Genomic DNA, 15,392 nt, shown 5'->3' with positions numbered 1-15,392 from the left:
TAGAAACATGAATTTAAAGGATTAGGAGCATCAAATTCACTAATTTGCTTAATTAATCATCCAAAAATGTATTAAGAATAAGATTAAAATATGTTACTTTTATAACTTATCATTTACAGATAACACTCTTGGTGTAGCTTAATTGGTTGTATATTTTCTTATCTTTTACCAAAAAAAAATCATCAATCCAAACATTAAAATGAAAATAAAACATTTAAAACCAATAAACCCATGAACCAAATCATTCCAAATGCTCTTATGGCATCAAGATCTTACCTTTAGGGTTGCTTTTAACGTCCATAACTTCACTCATTTTCAAATGAAAATCTCTTAACAATTATTTTTGCTATTCTATACACTAAATCAAATCAAAGATCATTAAAAGATTAGAAATTGGTGATGAAAATGTATTATGTTTATTATAAATATATCATGATAGCTAAAATATTGATAATTATAAACTTAAGATTCTTTGCTAGAGTGGTAAGCGAGAAATTATTTTATGAACCATTTCCACCACATCATTCATGGTCCCACTTAATAAAAAAAACACATCATCTTTGATTTGAAAGCTTAGTCCAAATGTACATATGATATGGACTAAAAGAAAAAGAGATAATATGTCTTCTTTAAATTGGGCAGGACTACAGATGATGTGATGGAAAGAGTCCATAAAATAATTTCTCATGGTAAACACATTAATGTATAATTATACTTCCAAAAAAGACTGGTGAGACTTAAAATGGCAGTTTTAAAACATTTGGAATGCAACTTTCATGAAATTAGGCAGGACTATGGATGATGTGGTGGAAAGAGTCCATAAAATAATTTCTCATAGTAAACACATTAATTTATAACTTCCAAAAAAGACTAATGAGACTTAAAATGGGAGTTTTAAAACATTTGGAATGTTACTTCCATTAAAGTTTTTAGTTACAAATAGTGTGTCACTGATAAAACTTAGATGGTAAATTTTGCAGTAAATGAAATAAAGGATTTTCATTCAAATTCAACACTTGGATTTATCCAAGTGCCAGGTAGCTTGCCTGTCTCGATAGGCTCAGTTTGATTTGGACTGAGTTTGTACAAAGATTTTTTTTTTTATTTTGAAATGGCTTAGTCCAACTCGAATTCAATTTAAATAGTAAAAAAAATTAAATTTAAATTTAAATTTGATTATAAAATATATATTATACCAATTAAAATATATAGTTTTAAATATTTTATTATTTTTTAACTGTGAAATGAGCTTTTTGGGCGAGTTAGGCTGGGCCGAAAATGGGCCTAGGCATGGAAACTTTTTCAGAACATGACCTCAGTCTGGCCTATGGACAATTTTAGTTGCAAACGATTCATAATTAAAGTCCTCGTTAATAAGTTGAGAGACTTCTTGTTAATCAATGGGCAATAATAGTATTGGATTAATGCGGTTTAAGGAACATAATGAAGCTTTTATGATAAAATTTGGCTTTAGCATTTTAACAAAATGAGCTTTTTTGGTTCTCTTACGAAACAAATATAAAATGAGAGAGGGATGTTTGGCCAAGATCAACAAAAAAATTTGCTCTTTTATATAGAAATCACGCTCTACAATTTAGCAAACTTTGATGGACAACATCTCTTATATTGTGAGGAATGGTGGAAAAATAAAGTTTTGAATTGACTATTGGATATTGGACTTTTCAAGGAGCATTGTAAGGATTTGAGAGTTTGTAACACCTCTATACCTGACTCGACTTTCAAGTCAAATATAAGAATGTCACATTTGAGTGCCAGAGAATTTTTTGCTAAATCATTTAATCTAATTCCTTACCTGAACATATTTTAAACTTATTAATGTGTTATCTCCACAAACCACAATATAGGACTACACCGGGTGGAATTTTCCTGTGAAATTTTGTTTCAGAATCACATTTTACACCAAACAGGGCCCAAGTATCAAAACCACCACTAAGCTATCGATACTATAACTTAGGTATTGATACCCTATAATGTATCGATATCGTTTTGAGTTTTGAAATTGAAAATTTTAAAACAAATACCCAATGTATCGATACTTTTAGCTTGGTAATCTACACCAAATTGACATTCTGTGCTTCATTTTCATCCTGGGTTAATTTACCACTTTAATCCTTCATATTTTATCCTTTTTCTTTTCAATCTTAAAACATACTAAATTTATTATAAAAAATCATTATCCAACCACTTATTCTTAAACATATAATATTCTGTAATTGAACCTTATGATCATGCCAGTAATTCCAAATTTGATAAATTAATACAATTATCAACATTTTACAATGAAGTCCTTTAGAGGACTTGCTTTAAATTAGTTTATCTTCTTTACCTATCATTATTATTAGTAATATTTAACAATCAATTTGTCAATTAGGGTCTTCTTAATTCATTTTACATCAGTCACTTAGTGTTTCAATAAAACATTTGCACTTCCTTTATAGATTAATAAAACCATCCTTTGTATCAATTTCTTAGTATTATAATTCTCCAAATATTTTCCTCCTCCTCCACTCTAATCCACACCCTTAATGTTTATTTATATATTTATATAAATCTTTGAATCTTAACATACCATGTCTAGGCGTGATATTAATTAAGGTTCCTCTAATCTCATATATACTTTTATGAAAATTTTCCATTGAGTGGAAGTCACTAAAATATTTATATCTCAACCTACAGGATTTGAAATTAATTGCCGTTTTTTGTTCTTGAAACTAGACTCGATGAAGTTTCTACCATAAAATTTTCGGAATTTTTATTTAAGCCAATTGATACAGTTTATTTCCCTTGAAAGTAGACTCATGAAGCTTTTATCCATATAAATTTCATTTTCTAAACATTTTTGTACAATTTATAATGATTTTTCAAAATTAGAATAGATAAACCCGAAATCATTCTGACCTTGTGTCACATAAATTATTATATTTCACAATATACAATTTTGTTGCTTATATTGTTTCTTTTACGTGAAACTAGACTCAATATTGTTTAATTTTATATTTGATTTAACCTCTATTTCGAACTCTAAAATTTTTGGTGAATTTTCAAAGTGAAACCACTGCTGTTGTCCAAAACTATTTGGTGCTAATATTTACCTTTTCAAGATTGTTTGCATTAACTTTCATTTAGTCACACATAACCATTATACTTTTAATTATCATCTAGTTTAATCCTTAGATCTCACTTATTATCAACATATAGCTTTAAAATAACTTTTCTTATTTCAATTATAAATTTTATAACTTTTACAATTTAATCCTTAGCATCATGAGAATTCATCATCTAATATTCACTATAAAATCATTTTGTAACTAATTCACTAGCACTCAACATCTCATTTTAAACTTTCTAACACAATACTATTTCTCACGCATAAGCTTTTGTACATTTTGCAATTTAATCATTTTCCTACTACTTCATTGTACTTATTTAAATTCATACATATTATTTGCATATTCACAAATAATTAGATCAATTTAGTATACTCTATACTTGGTTTAAATTATATAAAATAGAAATATTAAAGTACTTACCTCAATTGCTTGTATTCTTTACAATCCCTTATTTTCTCTCTCCTCTAAGACAATCGCAGATGCTTATCTTATGAAATTGATATAGTTACCACTCTTTTCTATTAATTTCATCTACTACTTATGGAAAAATTTTGAATGTTGGAGCCCAATTGGTTAAGAAATGGTAAAAAGAACTAAATTGAAAGAAAAACAAAATTTAAGTTAATAGCCATGGAGGGTAACGTGAGAACCATGGGGTGATGGTTGATTTATAGCCCTTTTCCCTTTATTTCTCTCAATTTCTTTAGACTTTTTTTATATAAAAATCTAATCAATATATCTTTTAAATTAATTATTTAACTTTGACCCTTCAATCATGTTTTGCCGTCAATTTTAATCCTTAATCATTAAGTCTCCATAATTATCTTCTCCAATACTTACCATTTTTAACCTTTACTTTTCTACAATTCCATGGATGATTCATCTTTTGTTTTGGTAAATTTCCTCCTTTAGTTGCTCCTTCTTTTTCATTCAAGACCATTTTATCATTTTAATTTTAAAATTTCACTTTAGGTCCAATATTTTTTACTCTCTTACAATTTAGTCAATACCCCAGATTTATTATGCATATTTTTCCTATTGCCTTCAATACTTATCTTTAATGTATCATAGCACTGATAATTCTCATTTTCTGGCTTTCTCAAATTCTGACTAGTTTATCATTTATTTGTCACTATTTTGAACTCAAAATTTTGGGGATGTTACAGAGTTGTAGACATAGATACTCATATGAGAAATTTCTTTCCATTGATTTGACACCACCGTCTCATAGTCAAGTTGGTATAGATTCCTTCAATTGGCTGTGGAACTTTAGTTTTACTAGTAACTTTAGTTTTAGTAAAGTGTTTCACTAAGTCACCAAGACTTCAAATAGATGTACTTCTCCATATGTTCCACGAGTCAAGCCAGTTCAAGTAGGGTCAATGAGGCCCATTTAATCAGTTAATCTCCATGAGACACTATTTGAGCATTTGTCACGGACTTTAATCCACAGCCCGTGAAACTAGAACCTAGCCTTGATTGAACTTGATCAAAGAACCCGTAGTTCATTCCAATTCCGCAAAAAAACAAATCAGCAAATAAAACAATATGAGATGTTGATACACCCTTATGTTGCTAGCAAAACAAGTTTCTGTGGAACCAAATGCTCCGCAACATGACAATGGCCTTCCCCCTTGTTACAACATCTTGCAATCTCAACAGATACAAAGCGAATTTGTAGCAAGAGTAGTGTGAAATGTGGAGTCCTGCTTGCTACCAGACCTCACGCACCTTAGAATATTTGAGATTAGAGATACATCTTGCGACTAAGTTTTAAGAGGCTAACTAAAATTTTCAAAAAATTTAAGAGTTTAATGATTTTTTTAAAAAAAAATTAGGGGGTCTAATTAAATTTTTTTTTTATGTTTAATGAGAATTTCAAGAAAAAAATTAGAAGACCTTAAATAAAGTTTTGAAAATAATTTTAATTGAAGTTTTCAATTTTTGGGGGGTAGAGCAAGGCCCCGTTGGCCTCCATTATGGTCCGCCCATATTCATGACCCGAACTCTCCACAACGAGAATAGTGGGGTAGTATATTAATTCATTTTTCAACAGATATTACATAATTAATCATACTAATTCAATTTTTTTTTAAAAGGAGGTGTTTGTGTCGAGTAAAATATTATAAATTTAAGGGGAATTTGATAAAAATTTAAGTCTGCCCCTTCCTTTCACCCATAATGTTAATAATTAGTTTTATGCAAGTTATGATGATTTTATTTTCTGTAATGAGATTTTAATATCCTGACTCATAAGTGATAAGGTTCTAGCATAATAATTCAAATGAATTATAGTTGCAGAATTTGTAGGTGGAAGTAGTTTGGGTAAATTTAAAAGTATCAAAAGAAAAGTTGTACTGTTTAATTAAGAATTTGAAGCATAGCGAGGGGAGGACTCTAATTAACCTTAAAGGTGCTCTTATTATAATATAGCAAAACCAGTTACAAGGGTGATCAAAATTCAACTTTATTCGCTGAACTCACATAAAGTACTTTCATGCATATAGTTCAAACCTTGTTCTTTCAGAAAAGACCCAAACTTGGCCTCACTCAAAGCTCAAAGATAAACCAAGAAGTTTGGACAAATGAGATATGAAATAAGGAAGGGCAGGCCATCCAACAGCAGTCACCAGCTTTCCATCAGAGACACACCCTTTAGACTCTTCCAATTCCCCTCCACCCATCTTCACCATTACCTTCATTCCATCCCCGCTTGCACATCTCTTCCCCTGAATCAGATTAAGTCATTAATGTTTTACAGCCCATAGCTTCCTTTGGTTTCAGCAACCATTGTATAATCAAATAGCGATAGTTAGAAATTACCTTTAGAACACCAGCAGCAGCAAGGAGCCATTGTCCTTGCCCAACACCAGCAATGACCCTGTTTCTCTCAGCGAATTCCTTCACTAGAGTGACTGCTTTGTCGTTCATTACCAGCAACTCTGGGGACCTCCCACCCGGCACAACAAGGCAATCGTAATCATAAACACTTACATCACTCCAATTGGCTGTAATAACCAAGTTATGGCCACGTTTCTCGCTGAAGGCTTGGGCTCCTTCATCATCGTGGATGGCAGTGACACAGGTTTCTCCCTTCTTCTTGCTTGGGGTAACTGCATCAACCTTGCACCCTAATGCTTGGAGCGCACGGAATGGGACATTGAATTCATAATCTTCTACATAGTCCTTGGAAAACACAACAGATTTATGATCAGTTTTATTCGTGTAACTATCATCCTAGTGAAGAGCTTATTTTTCTTACCCCACAAAGGAAAAGCACTGAGTTAGCCTTGGTTGTATGAATTCGAGCTCCCATGGATTCAAACAAAGTTTTGAGAATTTCAGCATGCGCTGGCCATCCTATGGAACTCAAGATGTTTCCATCTTTGAGACAAGCAGTAATGTCAAAAGGTGATGTGATTCCAGGTTGCTCCCACCAAATACCACCCGCCAGCTCAATCACTGGTTTCATGCTTGCAAAGGCAGTGCATTTCTTGCCTTTCAAAAGCCCTGCCGCCGCCAAAATGAGTTGGCTATGGCAAGTGGTGACAATAGGCTTTCCTGCTTCAGCAAACGCTTTAACAATGCTCAAGACCCTCTCGTCAACGCTGAAGTGCTCCGAGAACCGGCCGCCAGGAATAACCAGGGCATCATAGCATCCGACCTCCACTTCATTGAAGTTCGAATTCAGTGTAAATAAATGGCCTGGCAGTTCTGAGTAATGCTGGAAAAAGATTTTAAACTCTCATATTCAATGCCCTGGAAACAAAAACAGCGTACCTTTGTTTCTGGACCCTGGTGGGAACTAACCATACATGTATGATGAAATAGCAAAGCATTTTACCTCAAATCCCAAGGACACATGGATGGCAGTGAAGCATTTTTGACCAGGTAATTTGGTGGGAGAGACGCAATCAACTCGAACACCAAAGGCTTGCAGCACTTGGAAAGGCACCATCACTTCGAAATCTTCCATGTAGTCGCCACAGATTATCAAAGCAGATTTCTCCACAACAGAGCCCATGATGTTCAATCACTGGCAGTGGAAGAGTAATTTACCAAAACAAAAGAGTGTTTGTATGTATATGCATAATGTAATTAGAGTTGGTGGTGAGTCAGAACAAATGGAAGTAATGAAGAGGCAGTTTTCACGTGCCAGTTACGCAAAATGATAAAAATGAAAACCGTCGCTTTCCATTTCCCAAAGCAAGAAAGTTGATTCTCTCCTAAATAAACCACTTGACGCCGCTAAGAAGGCATGGGAATAAGGGGAAGGAGTCGTATACGCAAAGGCAACTTCAGATATATTAGTTCACATGAAATTTAGAATCCAATTATTTCACCCACATTACAAAAGAAACGGATGTTAATAGAATCGAGATTCATTCAGTTTGCAGCATTTGTAACATTCCCATTGTCTTTTCTCCTTAGACAAGTTTCATTGAGTGGGTTCAGGCTTCATTGTATACTAGTCAGGTTGTTTAACGCTTCCATTTTCCACCTTTTTATGTAATGATGTTGATGCTTTACAGGCAAACAAGATGAGGCAAGCTGAAGCTATAAATAATAGGCATTTCAAACATATCGACTGATTATATATTAATACAAACAGTTTCTCTAAAATGGTACGGTAAAAGATGTTGCAAGTGTAGCTGCCTAATGCTTTTTCTTCTGGCTCTTTCCCAGTCTTTGACAATCTATGGTTAAAGGGGAGCTTTCGTAAGTCAAAAAATATGGAAAAGCTCGCCCAAGTTGAGATGATTCGATCAAAAGCATACCAAATGGTACATTCGCTTCTCCATTAATCTGATCTTGGTCTATTCGAGCCACTTTTATGACTATTATACATAGGTAAAAGCCATCGCGACTTGTGTTTCCGTCTGCCATAACACCGCCAATAAAGCATCCAAAGAGCTACTGTACAACCAATGGGAATGGCCCATCTACAAAAACAAATGAACACAGAAGATAAACAGGTTGCAGATACTAACTATATTTGCAACTTTGGAATGGTAGAGAAGTCATTTTGACATGCTTCTGCTAAGAGTACCTGGCCGAGTAGTTACAAGGACAAAGCAGGTTTGTTTAGAAATGCAACCGAAAGTGTTATATTACCTGTCCAAATCAAGGATGGGATTGTAGACAATAGTTTCCCAAGTGGATACAATAAAATGCCACACAGGGTTGTAGTAAAGAGACTCCGATGACCAGAACATCCTCGTATATGTCTCTAAGAAGATAAATAGTACCCAAGCTGCCATTTCAATCAATATGAACTTTATGATAAACCGGCCAACCATCACCATGATGAGGGAGAAGGTCACCAACCAATTGAAGAGTCGTTGATTGTATTCCTTGATAAACAGAGAACGCGACTTACCCATCATCTGCAAAATGTATCATGCATTCAAAAACATATTATTTAGCAAAGACATGACAATAAAAATTGTTGCAGTTTCAATTAGAAAGCACTATAAATATGTATATTCCATATAGGTAAGTTAAAAAATGATCCAGCCCCCTTCTCACCCACAATTCCTTCTAAATCATGGTGTTCAATGTAGTTGAAATTATTTTAGTTTTATGTCCACCTTCAAAGACTGGAAGTACTTGTTCAACCGGGAGAAAGAACCAAACTTCATCTATTCAAGCATTAAACTGACTCGGTTTCCATTTCAAAATGTTCTCTAACACACTCTATCAATAAAATTGAATGGAACTCCCACCATTCCCTCTAAATATTGCAACAGAAGGGAAAAAAGAACTTTTTGTAAGAAAAAAGAAGCTGAATAGGGAACTGCAAAGATTCCAGATTACCTTCACCATCCGTTGTTCATAATTAGCTTTTGAAGGCCCAATGCACTCCTGCTCAAAGCTTCGGTTGCATTGCAGGAAACCTGCATTAAATTTTGCCATAGAAGGAAGTCTGAGGACTTGAAGCTGGTCCATGTTGTCTTCACATTGGGTATACAGCGCCTCACAGAGCCTTGCAGAGTGATATTCATTCGCCATAATGATATTTTTATTTACCTGGACAATTTTCCACATCAAGGACACAAGAACTACAAAAGCTAGTAGTCTACTGGATCAGATTACACACAAAAATATTTAAAAGAGTAGGATTTATCACTTCTAAAACCCAGTTATTTACCTGGACGAAAATTTCCACATCAAGGACACGAGAATTACAAAAGCTAGTAGTCTACTAGATCAGATTACATACAAAAATATTTAAAAGAGTAGGATTTATCACTTTTAAAACCCAGGAACATGCCTAGCATTATACATAGTTTACCCGAAAAAAATGTCTTCATATAAATTTTCAGCTAGTTGACAATAGCAATGGATCAAATAGCTGAAATCTGAAAAATGTGTATCTACTAAAGTTATGGTTGTCTATTTTTCCAACTTATCTACCATCTACCAACTTACAAAATCTCCTTTTACAACCACTAAATTAGAATTTGATACGTTTATAGAAAGAACCAAGAATTTGAATGACTCAGGAACGAAAATCTGAATGTATGAATTGATAAATCATCATTGATTAGAAAAACAAAAAGAAAAGGTAATGCCCTCTAAAGTGCCAGTCAATACCTCCTTGATGTCTTCATCCAGTTGCTTGAAAGAGGTCTTTGCATGGCGACGACCAAAATGTAGTTCATCAAAAGCCTTCATTGCTTCCTCTTGAGACCTGTCATGGGCATCTTGTAAGGACTGCTCTGGCATAGGTAAACGTAATTTTCCCATCCTTTCGTTGTACAGCTTCAAACATCGCTCTACAATACCTTTATTGAAAACCTCTACAAGAGAGCCTGTTGATGGGATCTCCCCTTTATTCAAAGCTTCAAGTATCTATAATATGAAAACAAAAGGCATTTATAGACATCAATCAATCCCATCCCTAACAATGACTAATTTAAGAATTCTCACAATCCAAGAACTGTAACTTATTGAAGAAAAAGTCTGAAATAGGAACACAGACTAACCTTCTCCAGGAATGAAACAAACTCTTTTCCATTTAAAGATTTGCCCTGCACAATCTTGGGGCGAATAATACTAGCTACAAGCTCTTTCAGTTGCTCTCTTTTCTTAACATACATGGGATCAAGGTCATCATCCTTCAGGTCACAAAGCTTTGTTCGCCTGAGATGAGGCTGTAAGTTCAAATGCTAATTAATTAGTTAGTTAAGGTTTAGATTTTAGCAATAACTTCAATTAGTTGTCAACAAGCAATATAAATACGCAGCAAATCAACTATTTGGGAAATATACACACATTCCATCATCCTAAATCTCAGTGAAAGCATGCACAAATATATGTCCTAGCCTTCTCTACCACCATGTGAAACCAAATATGAATATTGAATGTGGCCATGAATTGAAAAAAGTCTTATGTAAATATACGACATCATAAGTCCTATACACATCAAGCATCCGTTTATGTTTATGATCAGAATGACAATAGCATCGGAATGGAGAGAAAGGGTAAAGAGCTAAGGTAATATACAAGTTAAAAAAAATTGAAACTCATACCTGGGGTAGGCTAAATGCTGTGCTGTTATCCCCCATTACAGCTAAGGAGTCCCGGATCTGATTAACCTGACAAAGTTCCAAAAACTGTGAAATTCTGATCAAGAATGAAATTAGATTAGTGATAACCTACAAGTAGGTCATGAAAGGAATACCTGATCAATATTTTTGTCTCCTGAAGACACAAAAGACAGACCATCATAAGACCATCCCAAAATTGAAGCAAAATTAATATAAATAAACAAACATCTATCTAACAACTAAGGATGCTCCAGTAAACTAACCACCAGTGTTAGGGACATGTCTAAGCGCCTCATCCACCATTTCTTTCACTGTTTTCCCTTCTGCATAAAAACCCAGAAAAATGGCAGTGAAAAGGCACAACTGCCAAATGGCATTTGGAAAGGAATGTCTCACAAATCTACCACAGCATTTTAGATGAAGCTTAGAGTATAGTGAATGAATCCAAAGAAATTTTAACCAGACATATATCCAAACAGATAAAATTAACAAGTTCTTGATGAATGTAAACTTAAAAGGGATGACACTGTTGCAATTATAATGATAAAGGCAGTGCTATTGAAGCTACCCAGAAGGCAATTATCAACTTACCAAGAAAATCTCGCTGGATAAGCCACAAAAGTTTTGCAGGTTCAAAAGCAACATCCTGCCCCTACAAGAAATTTAGTTACTCTAGAATCACCACAGCGAAACAGCTTCATTTGCACAAACATAAATAAGGAAAGCATTTTAGGGGGTCAAAATTTACCTTCACTCTGTGTGCCATGAAATGTTTGTCAAAAACCACAAGATAAGTTAGTGTCAAAATTAACAAGCACTAAAATGCAAAATAGCACCAATTTTCCTTATTGTATGTAATAAGTTGATAATGCTTTCAATTCAGTATATGGAAGAAGGGCAAACCTTCCATAAAATTCTTCAGCAAGCTCAACAGCAAATGAAAGCCTTGATATGTCTGCTTCCCGGACCTAATGAAAGAACAGAACAGACACGTTTATCGACAAAAAATCAACCCATCAAAGGCAGCTAGTAATTCTGGACTACAAGACTTTTAGTCACATGTCCACAATATGAAGCATAGACTGTGATGCTAAATGAATAGCTTAAATGCTAAAATTGACAACATTGCTTTTATAAATGTATAATAAGAGAAATCCATATAAAACACCAGGATAGCACTTTATTTTTAGCCAAGAAGAGACAGGCAACTATCAATATCTTCTCATATTGGAAGAAGTTTTTTCTGTTTGAAGAAAATTTTATACAGATACCGCTTTTCAATTTATCAAAGCCCAAAAAGATCTTTTTTTTTTGCTTTGTTTTAGTAATCAATTGTAAGATATCTTAACCAGAGATCGCACACCTACATAGTATTTATTTAATATCTAGAAAAACCAAACTTCATATATAGTAGCTATTTAAGCAAACTTTTACTCGAAGTTTTTTGTCAAAGCAGTAAATTGTAATCTTATATCCCAAGAATGCACTTAGCTTTCCAAATTTTAGCTTGAACCAAAACACTAGCCGTTTCAGCTTCCAAATATGTCAACGTTTCAAATAAGATCATCTAAAAACAAGGAAAAGTTCTAAATATATATAGAGGGAAGAATTAACTAACCGTCTCAGGCAGGTTATAAATCAGTACAGAGCTCATAACAGTAGCCAAAGCAAAAATCCTGCATGAACAGACATCAGAAAAAGCAATATAACTAAAAATATACCATATAAAGCAAGTTGAAGTACATGTGCTGGAATTACCTATCGTCATATACGTTTGACTTCCCGACACTTTCAAAACCCTCAGTATCAAGGTAAAAGACAGAAGTTCTTACTCCATCAATATCCAATTCTAGCGGTATTCCCCAAACCCAAATTCCTGGTAGAAACAAAGTGTAAACATCCTATTTAACAGGTGTGCATAACTGTAATATTGTTGCAGTCCTACCCTTTGTTTTTGTGTCACGCATGTGCCCAACACCAAATCCTGAGGGATAAATAGGAAATAGTGTAAACAAGAAGTCGTCAAATTGATCCCATTTAAATTTTAAAAAATATTGAAGTGACAACAATGTCTGAAAACAACAAAAGAGCATAAAGCAGTAAGGAATGCACCTTCATAACAAGACAGTGATTGAAGTTGATTCAGCAGAAAAGATTTGCCAGAGCGGTAGGGACCTATGACCTGGATATAAGATTTGAGTAAAAATGGGAGAACTTAAACCAATGATGTTAATCTCGAAAGGAAAATTAGGTGCAGTATCAAATTTGATACGTTTTGTTATAGGAATAAACCAATAATGTCAACCAGCAATTCACCCGGAATAACGAGTTAGATATCATTGAAGAAGTCAGTAAATATTGGATGATTTGCATCTTATATGCAACTAACATTTACACTGTGCTATAAATACTGATGATTCAATGCATCAATTTTACAAATGCGCCTCCCATAGAAATGCCAACAGTCATACTTGGGATGAATTTCCTCACACTAATGCTAATATTTTCTATAACATGGGCAAAATATTTTCTTACTTTCCTGGGTTGGGAAAGAGGGGGGAAAGGGGGGACCCAATTAGAGCAGCTTGCCTTAGCAATTCATATTTTGAGTCTAACAGATATCTAGAGTCAGGTCACTAGAATAAAACCAATAAACTGCAAATGTATACTACATGCCTGGGAAGGGTATCTAAACTTACAGCAACAGCTGCAATTGGGGTATTTATTCTGCTGATGGCTTCCAAGCCTTCCCTCGAAAGGCGAAGCTTTGTATGACCAGGATCAGGCTCCACAATAGGAAATCTATATGCATAAATTTAAGTGAAGAAAAACAGGAAAAGAGATCAGCATCAGATTAAACTGAAGATCATTACAACCTATTGAGATTATGTGAAGTTATTGCAAAAGCAGGCACAACTATCAAGCTAGTGCTAAATTAAAATCAGATTTCAAGGGAAATTTTGAATGTCACGCTTAAACAGCATTTACATGTACTTCATACATAAAAAATAAAAAATAAAATAAAATAAAAAAGAATTTCCCTATGGAAAGCACATTTCTTAATGCTATTATTCTGCATCATAAGCACAAAATCTTTCCTGTAAGTGCACGAGAAATTTTAAAGGAAAAAAGGCCATTTATTAGCATCAGCATAAAAGCAGAACGGCTTACAAACACTCCCCAGTTTTAAAGCAACAACGCATATAATCTAGATATGATGCAACCCAAGCATGGTTATATGGATCCTTATCCTGTACCTTTGCTTCTTTTGGTGCACATGTATGATGTCACAGACCGTACGATCTATAAAACTTGCTTTGCTCTCAAAAATAAACTGTGCCTTTATATATAAACCTTAGGCTTGAAGTATATAGCAGAGAAACATTAAAAAAAGTTTGGGTGGTCTTCACATAAACCAAAGACTCAACATAACGTTCTAACTTCAAACCAAGTGAGATGAAGATAAAGTCAATACTAATTATAAGATAGAACGCACCAGAAACGAGTGATCTAAGACAACTGAGGAACTGTGAAACCTCTTCTAGAGAGCAAGCTAATTTCCATTAGTTCGAATCAAAAAACGACCACCATGATCTATCCTAACTAAGAAATTGTATGTTAGATTTGAATCCGGCTGTGACTTTTTTTAACAAGATTTCTTTTTTCCGTTTAACTTCAATTGCCAATAAGGGCTAACGCCATCAAGTTTCAAAGTGCCTCTCATAACATTATTCTACTTATATTACACATAGATAATAAAATAATACAATCATTCAGAGTTCATGTTAAGCTTCTTAAACCAAATCAGGAACGCATCCAAGAAAAGAAAAAGTTAAAACTTCAAATTTTTTGTTAGAGAAAAGTGGAGGCGGTAACCACCAATAAACCAATTTCTCCCGCCGAGGTCTTAGAAACATGCAAAAAGGTAACTCCATCACATCTTAATCAACTGATAACTACTCCAATAGCTAAAAAGTGATTCAACAAGAAATCATAAAATTTTAAACATAACAAAAGAAAAGAAAACTTACGGTTGGTGAAAATTGTCGATTGAGAAAGATCCAGATGCCAAAAAGAGGAGAAGAACCGAAACAACAAAGACCCAGTGAGAAATATCCATTATTAGCAAAGATCCTATTGTTCAAATGCAGATAGAATGGTGAAGGTGCGTGCCAAGAGAGTTCTGCTGCACTACAAAAAAAAATGAAGAAAGTGGAAAGGAAGTCACAAGTGCAGAATTGAAATTATGGTGAGGGTATGTTGTGGTTAAGAAGGATAGAAGGTCAAAAGTTTACTTGGCTTGGTTCTATTGGTGGGTTAACACAAATGTACATCTCGTAGGTTTTTTCAACTTAGCGTCAAGCGGTCCAGACAGATCTGGGAAGTTGAAGCTCTAAGTTAGCCTACCACCGTTTTCATCTTCCGAGCCTTTTATTTTCTTTTACAAACAAAAAATTTTGGTTTCCAAAATTCACACTTTTTTTTTTGCTTTATTTATCATTGATTGGGTCGAGTTTTTCACTGTATTGCTATGTTGAACTTAATTATAAATATAGAGTTTTAAGCTTGTCTAGATTCCATTGGATGATGAAAAGTAATATGATTTTTGTTTTTTTGTTCTTTTTTTTTTCATAGTCAATTTGAAAATTTTCAACAATTCTGAGTTTGTCAATATAAAACACACGCAAAATGATCACAAGAACACACA

The 15,392-nt window shown here is 33.9% G+C and overlaps 2 protein-coding genes across 8 annotated transcripts; both read right to left on the bottom strand.

The window, feature by feature from the left end:
• Positions 1-5,532: 5,532 nt before the first annotated feature.
• Positions 5,533-7,348, bottom strand: LOC107924031 (DJ-1 protein homolog E). The gene is made up of 4 exons (XM_016854290.2): positions 6,976-7,348; positions 6,394-6,855; positions 5,955-6,317; positions 5,533-5,860 (listed from the first exon to the last, which is right to left on the bottom strand). Exons 1-4 carry the CDS (start codon positions 7,153-7,155, stop codon positions 5,678-5,680), a joined length of 1,188 nt encoding a protein of 395 aa, XP_016709779.1. The 5' UTR covers positions 7,156-7,348; the 3' UTR covers positions 5,533-5,677.
• Positions 7,349-7,673: 325 nt separating this feature from the next.
• Positions 7,674-15,192, bottom strand: LOC107924030 (guanylate-binding protein 5). Of its 7 annotated transcripts, none has more exons than XM_016854285.2 (18): positions 14,980-15,190; positions 14,716-14,870; positions 13,384-13,486; positions 12,797-12,866; positions 12,630-12,668; positions 12,443-12,560; positions 12,303-12,360; positions 11,588-11,652; positions 11,433-11,439; positions 11,276-11,336; positions 10,948-11,007; positions 10,819-10,838; positions 10,667-10,732; positions 10,121-10,303; positions 9,729-9,986; positions 8,949-9,161; positions 8,247-8,518; positions 7,674-8,074 (listed from the first exon to the last, which is right to left on the bottom strand). In XM_016854285.2, exons 2-18 carry the CDS (start codon positions 14,802-14,804, stop codon positions 7,933-7,935), a joined length of 1,824 nt encoding a protein of 607 aa, XP_016709774.2. In that variant the 5' UTR covers positions 14,805-14,870; positions 14,980-15,190; the 3' UTR covers positions 7,674-7,932. The 7 variants fall into 7 exon arrangements, 6 of the variants coding, with proteins under 6 accessions (XP_016709774.2, XP_016709775.2, XP_016709773.2 ...); XM_016854286.2 differs by having other exon boundaries at positions 7,674-7,828; positions 7,910-8,074; positions 14,716-15,185; XM_016854284.2 differs by having other exon boundaries at positions 14,716-14,875; positions 14,980-15,185.
• Positions 15,193-15,392: the final 200 nt, after the last annotated feature.

This window comes from Gossypium hirsutum, chromosome A11 (genome assembly GCF_007990345.1).
Source record: "Gossypium hirsutum isolate 1008001.06 chromosome A11, Gossypium_hirsutum_v2.1, whole genome shotgun sequence".
In the NCBI taxonomy this organism is placed as follows: Eukaryota; Viridiplantae; Streptophyta; class Magnoliopsida; order Malvales; family Malvaceae; genus Gossypium; species Gossypium hirsutum.
Note: the sequence above shows the minus strand (reverse complement) of the source record. Positions and strands in the feature narration are given on the sequence as shown.